The sequence below is a fragment of the Bemisia tabaci genome, chromosome 8, assembly GCF_918797505.1.
Source record: "Bemisia tabaci chromosome 8, PGI_BMITA_v3".
NCBI lineage: Eukaryota > Metazoa > Arthropoda > Insecta > Hemiptera > Aleyrodidae > Bemisia > Bemisia tabaci.
The window spans coordinates 19,432,045-19,458,590 of record NC_092800.1 but is presented as its reverse complement, the minus strand read 5'-3'; the positions used below and the strand labels follow the sequence as shown (position 1 = coordinate 19,458,590).

General features: G+C 40.7%; 1 protein-coding gene across 1 annotated transcript in view; it reads left to right on the top strand.

Moving 5' to 3' along the window:
* Positions 1-26,069, top strand: part of LOC109044383 (popeye domain-containing protein 1) — a 52,000-nt gene extending 25,931 nt beyond the window's left edge. Inside the window, exons 4-7 of the mRNA XM_019062087.2 lie at positions 10,313-10,421; positions 18,651-18,762; positions 22,175-22,396; positions 25,133-26,069. Coding sequence (XP_018917632.2) covers positions 10,313-10,421; positions 18,651-18,762; positions 22,175-22,396; positions 25,133-25,563 — 874 coding nt within the window. The 3' untranslated portion in view covers positions 25,564-26,069. The remainder of the gene's footprint in view (positions 1-10,312; positions 10,422-18,650; positions 18,763-22,174; positions 22,397-25,132) is intronic.
* The last annotated feature ends 477 nt before the right edge of the window (positions 26,070-26,546 follow it).

Genomic DNA, 26,546 nt, shown 5'->3' with positions numbered 1-26,546 from the left:
ACTTTTCCAAGAGAAATATTTAATCGGAAGAAACGAGGCAACGTTGTAATGCTCATACGGAGCCGAAACACAACATGGGCCTTCTAAGCTCTATTATTCGATGCCGCGATTATTCTAACGCGAGTTCGAATAGTCGCGCCTAACACAGTACGGCCGGCGTTAAACGTATGTTAGCGCCTGCAAGACTCTAGGAATACTTCGCGCATTGCACCAAACGCAGTGCAGTCCAGAGAAAACTAACGTACTATCGCCGAATTTAGTTTCACGCATAGGCCGCTCTAAATCAAATGTAAACTGTGCGACGAGGCGCAGCGCGGCGTGGCGCGTTTCGGAGATATCGGGTGCTGACTGGACCTATCTCATCTCATGCCAACAAGGAAAACGGAGGCACATGAACAATTGACAAATCTGCTACTTTTTCAAGAAAATATCCCTCAGACAAGCATCTATAGGTGCAAACCCATAATTGACAGCGCAACACCGCGGTCACTCGAAAATAGAGCTAACATTTCATGAGGTGCAACTGATTTTTTTCTTCTAGACACCGCCGTGCCGGCAGGTTACATGGAGTTCTTTGGGACAAAGGCGTATGCGCGCATCCGCCCTTTTTCCGGAGAATGCGTTTTCTGAAACTGGATTCTTCCTAGTTTCAGGAAATATACATAGTGTATTAAAAAGTCGTGCCCCCCCCCCCACCCTTTTTACACAACGATCCACGTTATCTTGTAGGGATCATAGGGGAATGTAGTCACAATGTTCCGTTTTTGCAAGTATACTCTCAAAGACTTGTTCTTTCAAACTAATTAAATTTCGTGCGAAGATATTGGCTAGTACCAACGCTATGCACTTCTGAACTTTCAAATGCGATTTCCGCGGAACTACCTTTTTGAGCACACACCCTTGTTCCAAAGGACTTCTTAATTCAGGATATACTTCTTCGCGCAGGAAGTTTGAAATTGACGCAAAACTGGTCCGCTGTTGAATATGAAAGATTACACAAGTATACACCGAAAAAAAAATGAATGCTTCATTAGCGAATTCTCGTGTAATATTCAGCCCTGGGTCCAAGTATGACCTCGGTTTGTCCCTGTCTCTGCCATTTTCCAGGCAAATTGGGATTATTTAAAAATGAATTTTCCAAGGAAAATTTGATTTTCTGGAAATTGATGCATGATCGAGATAAACCGAAGTAATTCTTGAATTTAGGGGCCAAGGATACATAGACACTAGCCAGACATGTATTGCATACCGCATGTCCAAAAAACATGTCTCCCTTTTTCTGATGAGAGTTTTCCGATCAAAATGGCATTATCCACCCACGAATCATATATAAAACTGATCCGTTGTTTTGAGTCCGGAAGGACAAAAAATCATTTTATTCAGATAGCTATAATTGAGCTACTATATCTTATTTTTTGCTTCTGACCCCGAGTCGACCTTTGTATTTTCCACAACCCACTAATTTTCCGAAAGATCGAGTTTGCAACAAAAAAAACCCTTATTCAGATGCCAAAAATACGCATTTGTATAAACCTTCGGATTTCCAAAATATTGGTCAGAAGTATATATATAAAAAAAAAACACGGCCATTCTCTGATCTAGCAGCAAACATATAGTTAGTGGAAGGTCCTCCATTAAGGACCTAGATAAAATAATTTTTCCGTTCTTTCGGACGAAAAACAAAATGATGCGTTCCACTTGGGGCTTTACAAGCGCATTATGTCATTTGACTGGAGAAAAATTGTTATTAGAAAAAGTGAGAGACATTCGTTGGACGTGCAATAACCTGTATCCTTTTGTATTACTCGATCCAAAAATTACCTTATTCATTTCTATCGGACACCAGTTCCCTCGTAAAATTAAACGTTCCTCGCATGGACGGACTGGCTCACATCTAAGAGCGTGGACCCTTGGCCGGTTAAGGGGGTGTCGTATGATATTTCCCGGGGGGATGCACCCCCAGAGAAAATTTTTAAAATTGAGCGTGTTAAAGTAACCGATGGACTTGTGAAACGAAAAAAAAGAGAACAAATCACAGCTACCAGACGCATCCAAGCTCCGTTATTTCTAGAGATTCTGAGGCAGATCTGGCCACCTAAAATACTGCTTTTAAACACTAAAAGTCTGAAAATGATGAACCCAAGAAACATGACAGCTGGAAAGATCTTTTTAGCTTCCTCGATTGGAAAATGAAACATGCAATCTAGTTAGTACAAGGTGAAATTTTGAAGGAGAGAGAGAGGGAAAAAGAGTGTTGAGTCTAGCAAAGGACAAGGTGTTTAGTAAGGCAAGTAAAAAAAAGAGATAGGAACAAATCAATTAAATGCATCAGGTATATACGGCAGGAAGATCCATTCAGCAATAATTTTGTTGGAAATGAGAATATTTTCAGACGTGACCGAACAATTGAAGCCTAACTTTGTGAGATAGCATAACCAAATTTTATTGAAATTCACAGACTGAATGGCCTATTTTGGATCCAATGTTGAATACTGACTTTTTGCGAGGAAGGTGCAGTCATTTTAATGATATTTTTATTAACACTTAAATGCTGAAGCCGGGTCAAATTGCGAGGCTTCCTAACAAAACCTGCCCCGCAGATTGGATGGGGCCGGTTCACGCGAGCTTTAGATGTTGGTCTGCAAATCATTCCAAAAAAGAATCGAGTATCAAATCAACACAGTCGAAGAAAGGAGGGACCTATTTGGGCCTCTTTTTTAACTTTTCTCCCTGAATCTAAGAGACACCTCATTGGCAGCACATAGCGGAGCATTGCGAGTTCATGCCCCGGGCCATTGCGCCTTCAATTTTGCAGATGCAACACGGACATCCATCAAGCACGAATAGTCGTATCTCTGCGCCGTGATCAACGCGAGTCCTTTCCCTTGCTCCATTTCCTTATTGTGTTGGTTTCGTTTGTCTCACTTGTAGTGGTGCTTTAAAGGCTACGTGAGCAACACAGTCGAAGGTAAGAAAAACGTAATCCGGCCTCGCTTTTTAACTTTTCTCGCGGATCTGACTAACAGCCTAGAGAAGAGCATATTGCGAATTCACGCCTCACGACTCACGCCATCGCGCTTTTAATTTTTCGCGATAGAGGATCACTTTCCGAGTCCAAAACACCGACGATTTTTGAAATCAAACAAGTACGGATAGAGAGAAAAGGGTTCAAAGATAAATATTTCAACTCGCATATCTCGTGAACGGTTTGTCGTAAAGCGATGATCTTAGTCTCAAAATATAGAGGAAACCACCACCTTTCAGACAATGATGACAAAATTGGTCCATTTTGAAAATGTCATCCATTGCTGTCACGTTGCCGTAGTTCAAATTTTCAATTTTTAGCTGGGGCGATACCTTTATAGGTCACTCCTAGATTAAATCATTCGTCAAAAATGACAAGATCAGGATAAATGAGTAATATGCAATGGATACAGGGAAATCAAAGTTTTCGATCATAAAAAAATGTATGTTTACCTTCAACGGTTCGCTCGGTAGAAATAAGAGGAAAAAAGAGGAATTGCTAATAAAATCGTACCATTTGAGCTTTTTAAATTTAAGTCCATCCTACAGAAACGATTTGAAAAAGAGGCATGAATTTTTGTTGATGCAACGAGAGTCAGCTGAGGCTAGTCTTGTAACATTCATATGTCTCGATATTTTGTTCTTTTTTAATAATTTTCTTCGGGAATTAGCTATAATGGGGTATAAAAATGCACAACCTTGCAATTCGTGATTGGTTTGGGGGCATTTGGTGATCTTGGGACTCGGAACAAACCAGGTCCAAGTGTACCACATCCACTTTGAAAAATCATATCTCTCCTCCAACTTGTTTCCTCAGGATGAACTTGTGCTTGTTTTAAAGCTTAAACGGTCTACTTTCATCAAAAAATAGTTAGATTACTTTTTGTGCGATTCCTTCAACGTCGCAGCTAAAAAGGTGAAAAACTGAACATTTGAACTTCGGCAACGTGGCAACAATGGATGAAATTTCCAAAATGGACCAATTTTGTAATTATCGCCTGAAAGCTGGTGGTTTTCTCTACATTTTGAGACCAATATCATCTTTCTACGACAAAGCGTTAGCGAGATATTGCGAGTTTAATTTTTTTACTTTGACTCCCCTCCCCCTCCCTCCGTGATCGTCCGATTTCAAAATGCGTCAGTGTTTTAGACTCGGGAGGAGATCCTCTATCAACTTTGAAAATATTTCGAAGATCAGGCCAAGGTTGAAACGGACAATTTGGAATGAGGTCCTTTCTTCCTTGCTCTAGTCACAAGAACAAGAGGCAAGTGAGAATGGGAATCGATGCGCGATACGTCATTACGAATCTTTGTTTACATTCCAAAGAGCCAAAAACGTGAATCTCACGTGAATGAGTGAAAATGTCTGTGTGTGTTTCATGTGCGTCTGTGTTAGTGACTACGCGCTCACAAAGGAACCAGTGCGTCTTCATGAGAGCGTTATCAGGCAACACGCCGCGCCGCGCCGCGCCGTCGCTAAATAGTCACCAGAGACTCTGCGTGAAACTAAATTCGGCGATAGTACGTCAGTTTGCGTAAAACGCATATTAGCGCCTACAAGAGTGCAGGAATGCTATACGACTGCGTGTCATCATTCTTGGCTTTCTACTCCAGTTTTTACCATAATTAAAACTTTGTACCCTCATTGTAACGATTCAGCAATTCGGATGATATTTAATTTTTTTTTGGTTACATTAAAAGAATGTCGCATCGAACTTTTCGATTCTTGTATTTCAGATCATTTAAGTAAATTCGTTAATTTCTTAAGCTCACAGGATTTCTCCCGATTTTCAGAACCCAAGGCAAGTCGATGACTCGACGCGAGACGAGAGACTGTGGGCCCTTTTCTTGCCCAAACCATTAAACTTGTAAAGGATAAAAATGTAAGAAATTGAAGAGAAAAATAAGAGAAAAAGGAAAAAAATGACCATTCCGAGTTAAAGAAACTCTTAGCTATACTGCAGGTACCAAGAATGACCGACTTCTGCTTTTATTTCTCTCCCTTTTCTGTTGCTGCCTCCTCTTCTTCTTTCTTTTTTCTTCTTCCTCTCCTTCCTCTTTTCAACTTCTTCTTATGTTGATGTGTCTTCAACGACTTTTCCGTCAGAGACTGGACCTTACCACGTTTATTTTTAAATTCAACACTTGTTAAACGTATTTTACTAAAATATTAAAGAGAGAATTAAATTTTGTGGTGTTTTCGTTCGTATACCACGAGTGTTTGGTAAAATTTTTACGATTGAGCCAACGTAAAATGTGGAATTCTGTTTTCATGAGCAGGCGAGCCCTGGTAAAAATTGGGGATAAGAGCTGTGTTTCAAAATACCATAGAAATTCTTACAGCCGGCTAAAGAAGGCTACAGAAAATCATATAGCTGGCTGTAAAATGCGGAGAAAATCATACGGCCGGGCTATACGAAGCGATAAAAAATTATGCAGCCGGGCTATAGTTTCTATAGCCGGGCTTTACACTTTATTGCCTGGCTGTTGCTTTTTCGCCATCGATTATAGAAGGCTATAAGAAATTGTGTAGAAATTCGTGTGCTTTGGAAATCATTAAGTTTGATACGGAACCACCCTAATATTTAAAAAACACACGTTATATTTTCCTTCAATACATATTTTTTTTCATCAATTAAAACGAGAATAATCCATACAGGATGTGCAAACAGTTCAAAATCATGAGTTGAATAACGCTGACTCCGCCAGATTGAATATTAGAGCCTAACTTAAAGCGGAACGGCGACGCACCGGCGCCTACAAACCTAACAGGGATACTTCACGCATTGCGCAACGCGTGAAGTATCCCTGTTAGGTTTGTAGGCGCCAATGCGCGTTTCGCGCTGGCTGCCCGGCTCGCTAGGGTGGTCCAAGTTAACATGGGGAAATTTTTTTTTGGCCCAATGAACCACGACTCAATCTAAATTTGTTCCTTACCATCCAAATATGATACCTGCCAAATATTTTCGTTCTCCGACAATATTAACACGTGCCGACTTGAGGCTGAAAATCTCCCAAAAAATTACATTGATTTAAATGGGGCGAAAATCGGCCGATCCGCGGTATTTCGTTTTTCGGCTGTAAAATGCGCCAAAATGCAAATAACTTGCTCTTAACCTACGAAGATACCTAGAGGCCTATTGTGATTGAGAAAGTCACACATTCGACCCATTGGGAGGTGGGGAGGGGGTCACAGCGGAGCCGATTCCTAGGCCCCGCGGCCCTGCGCGAGGCTCCATGCGCCAAACTGATAAGAGAGGAACGCGCTCGCATTTTCGGGCTCCCTGCTCCCTGATACGCATTGCCGTACTGCAAATTAAATGATGTTATTTCTAGAGTTTGAAAAGCAAATCAACTGACCTGCTGATAAGCACAGAGGCAAAGTATTTTACAAAATGTTGCCGAGTACAGAAAGCTCTTCAGGGATCTCAACAAAAAAAGGATGACTCAAGACTTCTGAATAGAACAGAAGGTAATATTCTTTTTACTACCTGTTTTTTATTTTAAGAACTTTAATTACGAAAGTCTATTCCACAACTAATGTCTACATAATGTTTAATGTGTATATAATTTATTGTGTAACATTTGGCAATACAAAACACATTTTTGTTCACGAGATAGAGTACTTGCTCTTGCTCCTTATCTAGGATATAGTCTCGTTATTATAGTTATGTCATCATCATTATTTTCAGTGTTTTTACTCGCTTTAAATTCACTTTAAAAGCATACTCATTCAGTTTTCAATTGATATTTTTTTTTTAAATACGCACTGATACTTATCAGCGGGCATCAGAAATTTTCAAGCTAGAACATGTTTTAGATACTTTATCGTTGTTGCAGTTTTTGATATTTTCGAATATTTTTTAGGTTCTCTCCAAAAAAAATTTTCTGAATGCTATATGTCAAGTGCTGAAACTTGAAATTCGTATTTTATAGGTGCGGTCGAACACAAGTAAGGTGCAACGCTGCTTTTTTATACCAACGTTACAAATTTTAATAATATTCGTCTTGTTTTGCTATTTCTTGCAATTTTCCTAAAAACAGTCTTACGGTGGCAGGTTTTAACATTATCAGAGAGTAAAATAAAACGTGGCCGGCGTCGTTTTTGGATCAAATGGAACTAATTTAGGGAGCGACGCGGTCCATTTCCCGAAGTTGCCCGGAGCGTATCACACTAGCGCATGATACTTTACGCGGCGCCCCAGCAACTATGAATCGGCTCCACTGTCACCCCCTCCCCCCCTTCCAATGGGTCGAATGTGTGATTTTCTCATTCACAATAGGCCTCTAGGTATCATCGTAAGTTAAGAGCAAGTTATTTGCATTTTGGCGCATTTTACAGCCGAAAAACGAAATACCGCGGATCGGCCGATTTTCGCCCCATTTAAATCAATGTAATTTTTTGGGAGATTTTCAGCCTCAAGTCGGCACGTGTTAATATTATCGGAGAACGAAAATATTTGGCAGGTATCATATTTGGATGGTAAGGAACAAATTTAGATTGAGTCGCGGTTCATTTTCCGAAGTTGCCCAGTTTGGACCACCCTACCGGCTCGCCTGCCGTACCGCAGCGTGCCACGGCGCTTGAAGCAACTATTTCACACCAGAGGTATTGCACAGTATCATACGAAACTGAAGGCGCTCTAATATATTAGGGATGGCAGGCATCCATCAAAAGTACGGAGCTTTCCTCGCAAAATAAATCAAGATACTACGGCCCAAAAAGAGAGCAGTGGTCCAAAAACTCACTAAGTCTTAGCATCCGTAATTAGTGACGTTTAGCATACACTTTATCGCCTGGCTGTGAGTTGCTTAGTCGCCATCGGCTATAAAAGGCTGTAAGAAATTGTGTAGCCGGCTATAGAAGCTATTGGAAATCTTACAGCCGGCCGTAGGTCTATAGTATTTTAGAACACAGGTTCTACTGCCAATTTTGACAAGGGAGTTTTTGACGATAGACGATAGACGATTCGATAGACGATATGGACAAGAAAGATAGTAAAGTAAACCGCACCGTGGTACGCCCCAATAGGTCGTTAAAAATATTAATTCACCGCGTAAGCCGATTAAATTAAGTGTCATAATGGAGCAGACGAATGAGATGTCTATCTGAAAAAAATGATTTTGATTTTTCTAGGAGAGTTCGAAACTAATGCCCGCGGAGAGTTTATTAATGGTTCGAAACTTCCTCTAGAGTGATTTTATTTTGAGCAATTCGAGAAAAGAAAAAGAAAAATAAATCACATTTAAAAACGGGAGATCGAGGCGGGTCTTATGGTGCTTCCCTTGGGAAATTTTCCGGCTACGCCCATGACTTATTTCATGGCGATCAATGCCTCTTCGAGGTTTCCCGTCTCAACGCTTTTGTTTCGCACTCTTTCAGTGAGCAAGGGACATTTGGCGGTAAGACATTCCGAGGGATTTCTAAACACTTGTTCCCTTCATATTTCAGTTTTCACTTGATTATTTAACATTTTTGACTATATTAATGGTACCGCGTTGTGCAGAGAGGAACCAAGCCACATCAGCTATTGCGACATATAATTGGGCAATTTACTTTTTTACATGACTTTACAAATATAGTATGCAATAATTGCAACTCAGGTCATGCTTTAATAAAGAAACAATGTAGAAGAGGATGATAATATATTTACAATTTTACCTTAACATTGTAAAATTGTAAATATATTAACATCCTCTTGCACGTTGTTTTTTTTTTTTTTTTTAAGCATGACCTGAGTCGCAATTATTGCAGATCATATTTGTAAAGTCGGTTAATAGCTCAATTTTCGTTTTTAAATAAATAATTTTACCACAAAAGAGAATTGCAGTTAATATCACAGGGGTAAAGTAGAAAATGCAGTTTTCCTGAACATGATCGAAATGAGCCAAGTTCATTACAATCAGTGCATTTTCAGTCGAATTTGTTTCATATTTTGAGTTGAGTATTGCTCATTCTGTCTGCGGAGTCCCACTCAAGTTAATGGCAATGAAGCGGGGCGATTATATCTGTAAAGTAAATAAAATAAGCGAATAAAAATTTCACGAGGAGTTTTATGTGGATAAAGGGATGCTTTTCAGTGATGCGGTGCAGCGTTCGGGCTTTTTGGTTTATTTCCGCTTTGAACTGGGACCGTTTGTCGACTGCGGTAAAAATCACGCATTCGGCGCCAAGAGTCTTTTGGGTCACTACTCACTACTCGTCGCCGGACCTCAATAAAACTCCAATTCCACCCCTCACACGCCGGCCGGGCCATTGTCTCCCCACATGGACCAACTCTTAGGAAAGTTTCACCCACTTTTTACGCGAGTACGTCAACTTCCTGAAACTTTTACGAATTAGACATATTTATGCTGAAAGGAACTACGTGCATAGGGTTTGCCTGTAACATAGTTCCTTTCAGCATAAATAGTCCAATTGAGGGTTATTTATTTGCGCGCGTCGAGGGAGAGGAACACGCGTCCTTTATCTTTCATGGTCAAAACTGAGTAGCGAACATATTCTGAAATGAGAAATCGTTTCAGCTCAAGCAGAACTTCGCTAACGACTGGTTGACGGCGAAAAGTCGGCCAAGACATCGAGCTTTTGTACAGATAAACGATAAAAAAAATACCCCATTAGAAATATTCGAGGTCAACCAACTCGCACACTGTAGCAAAAAAAGGCAGGCGCCTTCATGTTTCCAACTGCAATCCGCACAACTTAGGAGCTCGAATTGTTGCATCAAGATTTGCTAATCGGTATCGTGTTTGTCAGTTGAAGGAGTCAAAGCCTGAGGGGTTTAACTGCTCCGCAACGTTGCACTTTCTCTATTCATGACTTATCTATCAACTCAAGAGAGGAAGGAATAGGATCGATACTGCCGTTCTAAGAAAAAACGCTGTATGAACCTTGGAGCGTTGCCAAATTTCCCCGAATAAAACATGTATTTTTAAAGAGAGTTTTACATATTTTTCCTTGAAATTTTTAGATATTTTAGATTTAATTGTGAACCAAATTATCTGAAAAATTTGAGGAAAAATATTCAAAATTTTCCCAGTAACTTCGTTTTTTATTTAAGGAGATATGGCAACGCCTGAATGCTCTTAAGGAGTTTTTCCTTAGCACGACAGAATAGTAGAAAGATAAGCGGTGGGATTGAATACCTAATAAATTATTCTGAATTAAGAATGATTTTCGACATTTTCCAGGAAGGTGGAGGTCTGGACACGATTTTCATGAATCTGTTAAATAAAAAATGTTTGGATCTGTTTTCATAATACTTTGTTTTCTGTCTTTTCTTCACAGGCTCAGAGTAACATGTGGAGGGACGCATCTTCATTTTATTAACTGTTATCAATTTATCGACTCTCCCGAGTGGGAAGCGAACAATCAAACTGATGCTCAAGTTTTTCAGGTAAGATAGTAATACATTTACACAAAATACAGTCATAAAATAACGTGCCGCTTTGAGAAAAAAAGTTCGGTCATATGAACCAACGTACGGTTTTCAATATCGGCCGAATCGTTCGGTTCATGCGACCGCACTCTCGGTTCATGCAACCGAGCTTTTTCGTCAGTTCTGTTCCAGTGGCGTGGCGTGCTTTGCGATATATCGATTGATTCGCCATTTAAACCTATGAAAAAAGATCGATTATCAGGGCGTTCGCAGCGAACACCTTAGTAATCGATCCTTTACCATAGCTTCAAATGGCGATATATCGATAATCGATCCTTCACGCCACGCCACTGTCTGTTCGGTTTGAATGCTCGGTAGCATGAACCGAACAATACGACCGATATTGAACACCGTACATTCGGTTCACGTGACCGAAGTTTTTTTCTTAGTGCGCCTCACAAGATTCGAGCTTTATCATCATGATACGTGATCGACACAGAGAAAGAAAATTTCGGTTCATATTGAGCTCCAAAATTTTCTGGTTCAGGTAAACGGAGTTTTCAGTCAAAAAAACCGAACTTTGGTTCATTTTACCGATTTTTGGCTCCTATGACCGAAAACACCAGTTGCCTGAGCCGATGGAGTTTGGTGTTCGGTATGAACCGAGGTTCAATACCTGTAACTGAACTTTTTTCTCTGACAATATTCCGTGCTCAACATGATTTTGGGCGCATTTGACCTTCCCAAAATCAAATTTTAAAAGCCGTATAATACGGTACGTATCGCTAAACTTTTTTCACAGTACATTAAAGTACATTTTTGTTTGACGGAAAACAATCTTAGACTATTCTTGGAAGGGCGAAGAGAAATGACACAAAATTTCATGCATAATCGTAGATCAATCAGCCCATCAAAGAAGTTAACTGTGACGGGAAATTTGTAGACCAAACGACATGGTTTCGCGAAACTACGTTCACCATGACATTGATACTACCGCTAGCGGGAACTCTGCCGTGTTGAGGAAGAACGCCGTAAGAACATTCGAGAGTTGTCAAATTTCCCTTGATAAAGCATGTATTTTTGACGACATTTATGTACATTTTTCTTTGAAATCTTTAGATATTTTAGATTCAATTGGGTACAAGATTGTTCTAAAAATTTCGGGGGAAAATGATCACAATTTCCCCAAGAAATTCGGTTTCTATCGAAGGGAACTTGGCAACGTCTGAAGGCTCCATACGGCGTTCTTCCTTAGCAAGGCAGAATTGTATGATATTCTTTCCTGCCTACTTTATTCTTCGAGCTCTCCAGTGTTTTGAGGAGTCAGCTTGAATATTTCATCGACTCAAAATCCGACAGATATAACGTAAATATGAACATCCAAAAGTTCATCCGCGGAGTAGAAACTCTGGAGGCTGACGCACAGCGGATCGAGTCACTAGGAGAAGTCGGACAAACTTTAAAACCCTTAAACGCTATTATCTCCGTTTATACAAAACTTTGAGGTTTTAAAAGTGGTTCCACTGGTTTCCTCGTAAAATTTCCGTCTTGAAAAACCCCTTAAAATTTAAAATGTGACGAATAAAACACCAAAATTTGCAAGTTTTAGTAAAAATGTCATATCCGACCTCTTTAATAGAGAATTTGCAGGTGTCTGAAATTTTGTGAATTGCATCTTTAAAATGATACTCCTAGGAAAACTGAGTACGAGGATGTCTATGGTTTTTAAATTGAACAATTATTGGAGAAAATATGACAAAATAACGTAATCTGCTAAAATACATGTGTTTAAATGGAAAATGCCGCCAGATGACGTCATAAGGCGGCACATTTTCTAACTTTTAAATCTATTTTTCACCAATTTCCCATTTCAGAAAAAAATTATGAAAAATACTGTTAACTCAGCTCATTAAGCGCTTTCAGACGGAGCAATACAATTTTTGCGTACAAATTCTCCATTGACTCGATCCACTGTGTGACGTCAGAAGGAAACGCGACTGCTAAGCAGGCGTTCTGTCAAAACGAACTTTTAATGGGACACCCGCGACTGAACAAAGATTAATGGAGCAACAACGGAAACGGAAAGAGTTCCGGAAAATCGTGGAAACTCTCTCGAAGTCCGGAGTTTGTCTCTTGAATCGAAAGTGTTTTTTCTTATCAATCACAAGCCGCGGTTCAAAGCCCCAATCCCCGCAAATTGACCTGATCTACGTTAATCGTTACAATTGATGAGCGTTGCCATATCTCCTTTTATAATTGTGATATTGATTACGCGTGTAAACCAATCGAGACGGACTCAATGCTTATTTAATAATACAATGAACAAAAAAAAAAAAAAAAAAAAACTCCGGCCGTGCAAGTGTACTTACGGGCCCGTTTTGATCGAAAAAATTAACCCGCGAGATTTCTATACCCGTAATTTAAAAGGGAGAAAAAATCTCCTCATAATATTGCAGTTTAGATGGGATCGTAAGACATAAAACCTCTCAAAGTTTATCCTAACTAATAAAATAAACCATTCGAATGAAAATTGCTTGGTTTTTCGAATGGCATGGCGTCGCAAACTTGGGAATCTAAAACCGGTATTTTCTTTATTCTGGTTGGAAACCGTAGGTATAAGAAAGGAGTTAAACTGTATTTTTTCGAAAATGCTCCAAAGTTAGATTTCGAGGGCCTTAAAATATTTCCGCAGAGATCTCATGTTTTGGATTTTAAAGGCGCGATAACATTTTCAACATTCTCGGCCTAAAACGCAGAATGGATGTTAACTGTTGTCAGGTCTAAATCGAGCACTCTATCCGAACCTTTTTAACTTCTTGAAAAACTTCTTTGAAATTGTGTGGCTCAATACGTACCCATAAAGTATGCTGCTGCCGTGCGAAGGAAAAACGCCGTATGAACCTTCAGAGCTTGACAAATTTCTTTTGATAAAACACGAATTTCCTGGTAAATTTATGAATATTTTCCTTTCGATTTTTCAGATAATTTTGTACGCGATTTCACCTAAAGTTCCTGAAAATCTCAAGGGAAAATATTCATAATTTTCCTCGAAAATAAACACCTAATCGAAGGAAATGTGGCAACTCTAAAATTTTTATACGGCGTTTTCCCTTAGCACGGCAGTATGATTCTCATTTAAATCGTATGTGGATCCACGTTCTTCCGATAAAATCTGGATGAAGCTCTCCCCAACTAGAGCTGGGCTAGTAGATTTTGACCATCCCATTTTCATGGATAATTTCTAAGAGCGAGATAAAAATCCATAAAAATAATAATGAAGGGGTTGTTGAGACGCGCTCGACCGCTCGTCTATAAGGAAAAATGCAAAAGGTCACGATAAAAGAGGAAAGATGTGCTTTATAGTGCACGCCTGCTGTTTAGAAGGTTAAGATTTTTGATTCCAGGGTTGGGAAATCACCAGAGAAACCATTTCTATTTTCAGCGAACGAAATCGACGGGTTACATTTTGGGAAGTAGCAACTGTGAAAGAGCAGTTTGTGCAATAGAAGTTGCCAAGGCGTGGAGTCACCACCGTTGGACGCAGTTTCGTGGTGTGCTTTGCGATATATCGATTGATCTGCCATTTAAACCCATGGAGAAGGATCGATAAACAAGGTATTAGTAACGAACACCTTAATAATCGATTCTTCACCATAGCTTCAAATGGGAAAACATCGATATATTCGATCATTTACGCCTCGCCAGTGTTGGATGAACGGTGCAGATTTCAAGGGTTATCCTGAACAACTCAAGGCAGTGAGATGAAAGGGAATTATTAAAAATATATTTGAAAGAATATATAAAAACAGGGGGAAATGTGCCTGAGCCATTAAAGCCATAGCGTAAATTCTGCAGGAAAAGGGAAAATAAATAACGAATTAAAATAATGATAGGGAATTCCAAGTAGGCTAAATCAACAGTTCAACACCACCATATCAAGGCTGCGTTTGAATTAAAAAGGGTTTTCTGTCTATGAAAATAGTCGGACGGAGAAAAGTAATGAAATTTTAAAATAATTGGAAAAGAGATCAATGAGTCGCTCCGGCTAATGTAAAAACGCTGTAGGCTGTGCCAAAGCTTGATGAATGAATGCATTAATGAATGACCATCGTGAAAAAGGCTTCCACCGCGGTGGGCCACGGAGGGTTAATCGTCAAATCGTCACAATCGAATGGCTTTGATCGATATATCGATGGTCAAAGTGCGGAGCCACCTATCTCTCTTTGCGACATCGCGTCGCAGACTTCTTGTCATATTTTTTTTGGATAACTAGCCAACGTAAATGCTTGAAAACTTCCGCAATTTTTTCTCCTTGTCAGCAAAATACGCTGCATACATTTCAAGCTATTAAATTGGCTTATTCCTCCTGAAAACTGAAGTAGCAGTGAAACTTTGAGACATTGCGATGGAGATACGTGATTTTGCACTTTGGTCATTGATTGAACCAGAATACTGGATAATGATTCAAGAATTAATCCACTGGCTAAACGTTTGAGCAGTGAACATAATGCATGGACCATCCTTACATGAATAAAACACGATAGAAAACCATTAAAACCAACATTCAAGTCTTACTTGAGGTGAATCTATAGCAGGAGTATTCAAAATGAAATTTCGAACGAATTTTAGTAAAATTCCGGTTCCACTTTAAATTCGGAAAACAATTCATCTATTCTCCGTAAGTGGAAGAAGTAAAAATAATAAAAGAACAAGCAGAAGAAGTAGTAGTAGAAGAAGAAGAAGAAAAAGAAGAATAAGAAGAATGAAAGATGATATTCTCTGAAACGGACTGCATTCTACAATGTGGAATTACAATATTTGGCTCGGTTTAGAAAATACGTAGTTCCTCTCAGTTTCTTCCTAGTTTCCCTACGCGCAGAAATGTTTCTATGAATGGGCTAAAAATTGTAGTTCCGGATTGGAAAATGTAGTCAAAATAATTTTCGGAAGATATTCTCGTTAGGGCTGGAAAAATGTATCCAAGATTTCCAGAAATGAGATAGATAGTTTCCTCGTCGTTGAAATAAGGCGAAATTTACAATGTAACAACTTGGAGCACCCTTCTCCAAGTTCCAGTGAAGTACTAATATGTTCGTACCCCAGGAAAATTCCAACGCTGCACCATTGCCCAACGTTCTGAAGAATGAACTTTAATATGCGGTATCAAGAACAAGGGGTATCGACACCCGTGAAATGTCGCCATCCAGCGGAAAATCGCGCGGAGATTCAACGAATATCGATACGAATTCGACTTTTTTCCCCCCCGAGTTGGCAACCGGCGAGACGAAGGGGTGTGATTATGTTATCGCTGTTTCAACAGCGGACGGCTCGACGCCAGTTCACCCACCCCCATCCACCCCCCCATCCACCCCCCCTACACCCCCCCTCGCCATCGTCGCATGTAGGATCGCTTTAAGCAGGGATTCCCAGCAGGAGCATCTGACTTTTAAGCATGTTATCTGCAGGACGGAGCAATACACTATCCAGTTTCGGGATTTATGATTCTCGGGTGTTAACGTAGATGAGATTTGTTTTTCGGGGAGTTGTTTCTCGTGGGTTTTTTCTCTCGTTCGTCTCGCTGAGTAATACTGGGTAAAAAATGATTTAGGTGTGCTCGATACGAAATCGTATTTTGATGTTCGTAGCGTCTAGATTCGTAAAAAAGCGAGCGGGAAGCAAGTGATGCACTTTAAAGAACCAGGCCGTTCAGATGAATTTAGAGTACCTATATGAGGAGAGTGCGGACGCGTCAAAATATGGGGCTCTTGGGACTCAAAAGGGCAGCCAACTCTCAAGCACGAAAAACAGTATAAAAATGCCGCTGCCCTTCAGATTCCAATATCGATTCAAGATGGCGAGAAATGCACATGAATGAGCACCCTTCCGTAAAAATGAGTATACTCATGCAAAAACCAAGTAAAAGACATGCGAAATTTTTAGCCATTACGTAGTGAGCTGGCTGAAATTAGACTTTCGATAAACGATGACAAAATTTCTCGCAGAAATTTATACTATTCAAAATTTTGTAGTGAAATTCAGAGCCGGACTCTATAGATTGCACCCCTAAACTCCGAGTGATATAAAATGCAGTGGGGAATCTATACTCCTGACGGAGTGACTTACATTCTCACGGGGCAGAGTCTACTCTCTTTGTGGAAGGTCATATACGCTTTTTTAATGCTAATTTCACCTCGCATTCATATCACTCGGGAATTTGGGCGCTGTATAAACTCCAGCATCGAATTTTACCCCTCGACCGTTAACAGTGTAACTTTACTTACAAACTCGTGGTTTTGGTAATAGGACAAAATGTTCAAAAATAAAAGTCCAAAGTACAAAAATGTCCAAAGTCAAAAAAGTCCACATCTAAAACATGTCCAAATATCTGGATATCAATTTTGACCTATGGTAACACCGGACATTTGGGCATTTTTTATTTGGGCCATTTCATTTATTGATTTATTTATTTTATAATTTGTACAATTGAGCCTCTGGCCGAGGCTATGGCACACGTCATTTATTCGGTACATGGTGAACAGTTATATACAGTGACATACATATGATACAAGTGTAAAATTATACCAGCCTACAAGTTCCTGAGGTTCGAATAAAAAAAGCATAAAGAACGATCAGTTTACCAGTACGGGACATTTCAAACACTTGGACATTTTTTGCTCATTGCCTTTTTTTACTCTGGACATTTATTTTTGGACATTTTGTCCTATCACCGTGGTTTTCGAATCTGTACCCCACGAAAAGTTCGCGATCGGCACGATGTGAACCACTGGCAAAAGAAACACTGTCAGAACTCGGTGAGGGAGTTGAAATCACGTGATGCCACGCCCCCGTGATGAAGTGTTTTCCTAGAATTCACCTCAATTAAAAAACATTCCCTATCAGTCCTCAGCCGTTTCGCCGTTTTCAGCTGTCATGCCGTCGCCCTCCGCATTCTGGCGCTATTCCTCGAGAGCCTTAAATTAAATTGTTCGCGAAACTAAAAGCTCACCACCCCAGATAAGAAACGGGGTTGCCATCTATCTTGCGAGAGGAAAGTATTACGCTGTCAGTGCTGGATTGCTTCTCAACCGAATCCACCATTTTCCCTTATTACAATTCTGCGAATATATTGAACAGTAAAACAGTTACGTCTGAAAAATCTACAATTCGGGATCTGTATGTGTCGCAAGCACTTTGCAAGCCACTAGTGATACATACAATTCTGAGATAAAGGAATAAGAAGAGAGTACCAAATATTTTTCCTTGAATCTTTTCCATCGTAAGAAAATTGTAGCAAATAGTACCCCCAGTGTGTAATGAAAAAAGTGTTCTGAGCTGGATTTTAGTCGGATAGGCAACTAAACTAACTGGGAGGCAAAGCGTTGCGTATCATAAAGCATTGAAGGCGCTCTAGTGGCAGAAATTAGTGTACCTGGATTCGAAGTTACGCTTGAGTGCGACAAAGTAAATTTCTATGGATGCTAATACGCTCAAGCCGGGGTAACTGATTTTACTTTATCACTCCTTGGAAGGCAAAATACTTTATTTCGTAACATGAAACTTAGATTTGTGCAACACACACTACAGAACACTACTTTCCTCCATTCATACGGTTAGACAAAACAGCTCTCATGCGATGGTAAAATTGTTCCCAATCAATCGATTCCAGATTGTGCGTATGGGGATTTAACAGGGTCCAATGCGTAAGAATACAATCGCAAGCTGTCTCCGATGGATAACATTAAGCATTCTAAAGTAATTGAACCTGATTACCATAAACACTTTTGTTACGTTACGTCTCTTTTCATCCCGTCAATATTATCACAGTTTTTTATGATCTTCATCGGACCATTTAACGAACATTTTCCAATCGTTCTCAATTATATTAGGGGCTGTTCAAGTATTACAAAACGCACTTTTTCGACCCCCGATTTTTTACCCTCTCCCCCTTCTAACGCACTCGTTACACAACCCTACACCCCTCCTTTGAATTACGTAACACTGACCCCCCCCCCCCCCATTTTCAATAGGAAAGGGCAAGATTTTCAATATTTTGCACTTTATTTCAAATCACGCCTCCCCCCCCCCCCCGGTTCGCATTTGTCCCATAACGCTGGGCTTGACCCCTCCCCCCCTTGTAACGACCGTAACGCTGGCTCAAACCCCCCCCCTCCCCCAAGTGCGTGACATAATATTTGAATGGCCCCTGTTAATGGATTAAGGAAATTGATGGTTACATTTTTTTTTTAGGTGACAATAACAGCAGAGGAGGAGAGTTCCTACCTCAGTTGGTCTCGTTTAAAATTAGATCGAGTCTTGAGGCATCGGCCGCAGCTCAGAGTAGTCTTTTCGCATATTATAGGTCAGTATTCAAACTTTTATTACCATCAAATATTTATGCAGGTGGAGTGTTCACATTCGATAGTAATACAGCTCTTCAGTATAACACAGTATTTCGGTTCCTTAAAATTAAAATAATGTACAAAAATAGCGGGTTGTCATCAAAGTAAGACGCACAAAATAATTAAAACTTTCCAAAGTCCTGGCCGGCAACATTGAACCGAAAGCCGCAGGAGAGTCATTAATTTATTCATTACCTCCGTAATATCAAGTGGTGCTGCTTTCGTTTTAGAAAAAATTAAAAACAAAAAATTTGAATATCAGATCGATAAGGACCGAAGAATCTGGTTCGCGTTGTTTTTCAGTCTGAAAAACGTTGTGAGGCCCTCTTTAAATTTTTCAGCGTCCCGTTACCTTCCGGCCAAAGTATCACAAGTTTTATGCGATGTTTACAAATTTCCGCCGCCATTTTATTTTTTCATGGAGAAATTATTGGTTAAACCTGTTTGAAAACACTGAACTTTATCGGCAGCGCAAAGAATATTCAGTGAAATTTTCGGACAGCTTCGTTGAACAATTTCTCTGTAAGAGAATAAAATGACGACGGAAATTTTCAATCGTCGCATGGCTTTTGTGATACTTTGGCCGGACGGTGACAATCTGTAAACAGTCAAAAACTCTATTGAATACTAAGGAACTTTTTTACGCATATACCCATTAAAAGAACGGATTGAAAAACAGAGGGTTTATAAATAAAATATAATATTTTAAGACCGGGGTCCGCGTCAAGATTGCTTTGAAGTAACCTGCATAAGGCTACCTTCATAGGACCTCCTGTCATTGCCACACAAAATCCACCCGCCAGCAACCCCCATTTATCTAAAAGCCTTTGTGAATGGGCCTGAAGCACCGTCTGAATTCAAAGCGCTACTTTATCTTTGAAGTAAAGAATGGCACTAACATTTAACAGCGAGAGGTTTAAAGGCAATCCCTTGAGAGAAAAGAGAATATTATACGTAATGTAGTGCAATAATTTCATCAGGTGAATAGAAAAGGAGAATCGCTCACCCTCTGTTATTCCTATTGTTTATACGTAAGCAATAAAATAAGACTTGATTTTTAAGCTCTATCATTATTTGACCTAGACCCCTGAGCGCTCGAGTATAGCGTATCGCAACTAGGGGATGGGGGTTTACGTCCTATGGTAAAATGCACTATGTGGTAAATTGCTTTCTCTTTTAAAAATCAGAAGAATTCAATCCCCTCAGATGAGAGCATACTCTCATTTTGTCGTAATTCCAATAAAAAAGGGGAGTTCCTTTCCACGTGTAAAAAGAGGATGATATTGTCCACGAGACTGTCTATTAAAATATTGCCCAAGGAAGTCTTGCAGCCAGTTCTAGATCCTAAAATTTATTAGCTAACTTTATCGTAAATCCACTTAATTTACAGAATTCAATAGGAAGAATGTATTCCGTGCCGGTCTAGTATTCAATACAATTCTTTTTTCTCATCACTTCACTTTGATCACTTAAATTGCCTCTAATTTAGGTTATAGGACATTTCGTCAACGATTTTTTGTCCGCGCACCTGTTTTTTCCAGTAATTTACGTCCACGCGTTTTTTTCGGCACGGGAGTTTTGGTCCTCGTGCCAGTTGAGACCCAAAGTTAATTGGCCCACATGTAAATACAAACGACAATTGCTCACGACGTTCTTGGATGAAAATGTAAAATGTCTCGGAAGAATGAGGGTTTGCTTGTTTTTTTGTTTTGCCTGTTTGGTCCAACGGAGAATAATATATAGTTGAGAGTTTTGGTAAAAATGGGGGAGCGTCAATTCCATGAGACAAAATTCACTAAAACTCTCTACACCTCTTTGGTGTAACAGGACTTAATTATCTTTCAAGATTTTCCCACCTTGTTATACCTGAACCGGATAAACCTCTATATTTGCCTCAGCTAAAGGCTCTTAGATTTTTCCAGTGTACGATAAGTATCTTGATTTATTTTGCGAGGAAAGATCTGTACTTTTAAAGGATGCCTGTTATTCTTAATACGTTCAATTTCGTATAATACTGTGCAACACCTCTGTTGTGAAATAGTTGCTTCAGGCGCCGCCGCGCCGCGAGACGCGCATTGGCGCCTACAAACCTAAGTGGATACTTCAAGCATTGTGCAATGCGTGAGGTATCCACTTAGGTTTGTAGGCGCCAGTGAGCCTCTCGCGCTGGCAGCACGCCGCCGCCGCTCTGTTAGGCTTTAATATTTACACTCGCATAGTCAGCGTTTTTTAACTCATGATTTTGAAATGTTTGCACACTCTGCATTGATTATTCTCATTTAAATTGATGAGAAAAAATACGTATCAATTTATCAAAGGAGAATAATAATAATATAATGTTTGTTTTTTAGATATTGGTGGTTCCGTGTCAAATTTAATGATTTCCAAAGCACTTTAATTTTTTCCCTTGCATTTTGTGCTTTTATTGTGCTGCAGCGAGGTGCACGCGCAATCAAACGCTCAAAATTTGACGTATTTGACTCTAAAAGATCGATGTACAAATGGGTTAAATCTAAAAATTGCGTGTTTCTTGGTTTTTTCCCACATTTTATTCATTTTTGCAGTTTCTGTCGGCACAACTGCGGCTTATTGAGATTAATGTCGCTTGGAAAGGGTTTTACAAATTTGCCACGTTTTAAAAATATAAATGTTTTCAAAATTAAGTAATAATTTCGTAAAGAAAATATTAAAAAATAAAAAATAAAAAAAGTAACCATACATATAAGGTATAAATGAAGAAAAAAACACGAAGAAGTGGCCCGAAAAGGTATATTGTACATCGAATATTTTAAGGATAGAAATAAAACCAAATATTCAACAATGACAATTTAAAAAGATGATTCAAAAAGAGAAAGTAATAACATTTCATTTAGAAAATGAGCAACCATAACAACACCTCCTTCTCTCTCAATTTCTCATTTCCATATTGTGAATATAATTTTACATACCGACTAAAATATAACGATTGGACCTAGTCACCGTTGCTTATTTTACGTGTGGGCGTAAACTACTGGACAAAAAAGGTGCGCGGACAAAAAACCGTTGACAAAATGTCCTGAAACCCTAATTTAGAATTTCATTTGACTCAATTTGCGAGTTACGTATATTCTGTATATTCTCCCAGAATATTCTCCCAAAATATTCTGATATTACAGAGAAAAAAATCAGGGAAGTCTTCAAGAAATTAGGTTGACTACTTCTCCAAAGGAAACATGAAATAAGGAGGAATGACAGCGTGACCTGCCAGCGTGGCAAAGGAAATGCGTGGTTTTGCACTTTAACCATCGACATACTGGATTTCCTCTCCTCTTTCACTCAATTACGTATTAAACGCGGGTGCAAATCTGATTTGTGTTGGTACTTATGTTGTAGGGAAAGACATCACGCAGAAGTTGTACTGTTTGAACGAGCAGGTTGGGCAGCGGTTCGCGAACGACGCCCAAAGTCGGGCTGTGAAGGAGGACCTGTGGCGGAACCTAAACAGGAGTGTTAGCGTGGATGCTGTCAACACCGGCACACACGGACACGTCAGGTCCACCGCCTGGCACAAGGCTCATCAAGCCGAGAAGAGGAAAAGCAGCATCCTCTCAGATTGTAAGTATAGTCTTGAATTTTATGAAGAACTAGGGGTTACGCCTCCTGACCGCTTCGCGGTTCAGCCCCCTGAAGCGCTTTGTCCTCAGGCGTAATGCATTACGCGTGACTTTTGTGATTTTATATTATAGCCTTTAGTGTGATAGTAAAAGGGAGGCAAACAATTTAATAGGCAGATGAGCAAACAATAGAAAAAAGCAAGAGCTGACATTCCGCTTGAATAAATGGAATACACTTTGCGATTAGGAACTACAATTTCTGGCTCATCACAGATGTCTATGAGGAAACTAATGGTAAATACGTATGCTTTTATGCTGAGCCAGAAATTTTAGTTCCTCTAATTGCCAAATTAATTCCATTTATTCTTCATGGGAGTCTGGTGGCAGTGAATGGCAACATGGGCTAAAACTTTTCTGGAGGACCACCAGCTTCCTGTAAAGGGGAGGCTCCCTACTCCTTTAAATGAAGCTCAAATGCGATTAATGCCGACCAGCGACCGCACTGTGTTTGGCGCAATGCGTGAAGTATTCCTATAATCTTGTAGACGCCAATGCGTTCCGCGCCAACCAGCGACCGCACTGTGTTAGGGGCAATGCGTGAAGTATTTCTGCACTCTTGTAGGCGCTAATGCGTTCCGTGTCGACCAGCGACCGCGCCGTGTTAGGCGCAATGCGTGAAGTATTTCTGCACTCTAGTAGGCGCTAATCCTGCATATGTGGGGGATTTTCGATTTAAGCACCAATTGCTATGTAAAATTTCGCAAAAAAAACAAGATGGTGGCACCATTGGTTGTCTCTGAAACGAACCTGAAATTTCTAAAAAAAAACTCAAAGTTTAGGCTGTAATAGAGGAGATATCTCACGCAACTCCACGAGTCCACCTCAGAATCCAGTCAAAATCTCCATGCAAAGATAGGGAGCAAATACATTAACAGGGTTGCCACTTTGTTCGGGGACTCCAAAGTCGGAACCACGGCAATCCTGCCAATTTAATTGCTCCCTATCTTTTGGAATACTCCCTACATTACGGACTCAACTTAAAGGGCTTTTTCTGAGTTTTGCAAGTCGTTTCAGAGGGAACCAGTGGCACCATCGACACCATCGTGCTCGCGAAATTTTACATCGGAATAAGTACTTAAATCGATAGTTCCTGACAAAAACTGAAAAAAAGTTACGAGCTATAGAAACGTAACGTCTGTTCCGGGCTCAGAATCCGAAAGTTCGGGGTGTTGGAGCCGCAGCTTCGACTGCTCCAGGTGCTACACCCGAAACTTTTCTATCGGCGTCGCACACAGAGCAGTCGAAACTACGGCTCCAGCACCCCGAACTTTTAGCCTCTGAGCCTGGAACGCGGACGGTATGTCCATATAGCCCATAAATACGGCTTCCACGGCTGGAGTTTTTTTCAGTGCACGCAACGGTCCAGTTACACGATCAAATTGAGCCATCAAATTGGGCATCTCATTGGTCGCATCCTCACCTCAGGTCTTTTTCCACTAATCAGAGCTTCAATTTGATGGCTCTATTTGATCGTGTAACTAGACCTAAAGAGCTCCATCACTGCCGTGATAGCGAAGAGAGCCGTAAGTGCAAAAATGAAGTTTTGAGAAAACGAGCTCAGAAGCTTCTGACAAGAACATTTTATTGAAAGAAGCCTCCGTTCTTTGTCAAATTGCCACTAATCGTCCGGCAAGCTCCTAGAAATCGTATGGATGATTAAAAATCGACTGATTTTATTTCCATTACATAAAAAGGGTATTTTTCATTTTCATGCTAGGTTATTGTTAGGCAAGACAGCCGTAAGTGCTATCTTCTGCATGCTTTCGTGGTTGCGTTTTGGACGCACAACAAACACATTTTCAGGTTAGAAATTGGCAGAAGAGGGCGGCACTTTACTGCAGCCCGACCACAGACTTTGACTTCCATCGATATTGATAGAACTCAGTTCCATTCCAATGGGGTATTCCATTGGAATGGAACTGAGTTCTATCAATATCGATGGAAGTCAAAGTCTGTGGTCGGGCTGCTGGAAAGCACTGTTCTCATTGGCTCTCATGCATCTACGGCTGTCTTGAAAAAAAAAAACTGTGTCATTTTTTGTGCACTTACGGCTTTTACATACGTCTCGTTTTCATTAAATTAGGATGAATTTTGCTGTTTTAGCTGTCTCAGTAAGTTCATCTAAAAGAGTTTAGACGAATTTTGAAGAAAACTCGATTTCGAAAATTTTGCACTCACGGCTCTCCTCGCTATCACGGCAGCATTACCCCCGCAGCTTATCTTTGATCGAACATCCTCATGATAATGATCTCCACGTCCAGTTCAACTGGACGTATTTCTACCAAACAGACCTATGTGCAAGTGAGAAATATGGGGTGTGCTCGTTAGTTCTCTTTGAGTAAGAGTGAATGATAATAATAAAGCGCCAGTGACGTCAGCGACAACGAACGAGCGCCGGCACGACGGGGAGATCGCTAGAGGGAGTCTTTAACTCATGAGCCCTGTCCACAAGGCTCTCTTGCCATGCCCGCGGCTCATGAACCCCGCATTCAGTTGGCACATAGGTCTCTTTGATAGAAATTAATATCCCGCTTTTCCAATTCTACAAAAGGAATCACGCACACTTTTACATTGCTTCTTATGCAGCTTCCACGAGCACACCCCGTATTTCTCACCTCCACATAGGTCTGTTTGGTAGAAATACGTCCAACTGACGATCCCCACTTTTTGTTCACAGACATGGTGACGGAGTCCCCGGACATGGGGCAACAACGGAAATGCTGGATCCCGGTGGTGGCATCCCAATTCCCGGCCACGTCGCCGTTCACCCACCTCCAGGCGCAGGAGTCGGAACCGCTCCTTAGCCTGGAGGAATCCGAGCGGCAGCCGCTGATCTCGCCGCCCCTCAGGGACGCCGCCCCCACCTCGAGCGCCTTGAAAGGTGTCAGCGCCTTCGGGGGGCAGGTCCCTCTGGCGGCAACGGCGCTGGCGCCCCTGGTCACGACCTCGGCCGCCTCGACGCCGCCCGGCTTCCCGGCCGGCACGACGGTGACCCTCATCCCGGTCATCGTCCCTGTCCCGGTCCTCGCCACCGACGCCCCCGCTCACCACCCCCGCGCCTCCGGCAAGAAGCAGCGCGAGGTCACCTTCGACGAGACCAAGCTCTGACGCACGCTCCCGGTCCCTGGACCCGGCTCAATGTGCATTCCTTAGAATCGAAAGTTTTGTCGAGAGATTTTTCTAGAAGAAAATTCAAGCTGTCTGTTCTGCCGTGCTGAGGAAAAACGCCGCATGAACCTTTAAGCGTTGCCAAATTTCCTTGGATAAAACGAGAATTTCCTTGTAAACTTGTGAAGATTTTCCTTCCATTTTTTCAGATAATTTTTGGTCGCAATTTCACCTTAGAGTCCCTTTACACTGAGAGTCAAGACAACGTGAATACATTTCTGATTGGTTCCCGTATTTTAGGCCTCCTCAGTGTCACAAACGGGAATGAAGATTACATTTTCACCGATTGCAAAGATTATAATCTAGAATGGACTGGGGAGTAACGAGTTCGACAAGTATCAAAAGCAATGAGAGAAGGAACGGAGAAAGGAATTTGAGAATGAGCCGATCAAAGATTACGAAAAACTGTCAATTTGTGTAATCTTTATTCCCGTCTGTGAATCCGCGAGAAGGGAGGGAGGGGGGGTTGTCCCGACTCTCAGTATAAAGGGACTTCATTTCACCTAAAGGTCCTGAAAAACTCAAGGAAAATATTCATTACTTTCCTTATAAATGAACATTTTATCGAAGGAAATCTGGCAACTCTCGAATGTTCATACGACGTTCTTTCTCAGCACATTAGTGTTGTCGGGGTAACGAAGTGATTAGAAAGAAAACGTTCTGATTGGAACCTTGTCCCTAACAGCCTGATTTTTGAAACTATTTCCCTAAACACGCTGAGAGAAAAAGTTCGGTCATAAGATCCGAATGTACAGTGTTGAATATTAGCCGTATTTTTCGGTTCGTGGGACCGCTCTCTCGGCTCATGCGACCGAGTTTTTTCGTTGGTTCTGATCGGTTTGATGGCTCGGTTGCATGAACCGAGGATATGGTTCCCGGAACCAAGAGAGTGGTTACATGAACCGAACAATACGGTTGATGTT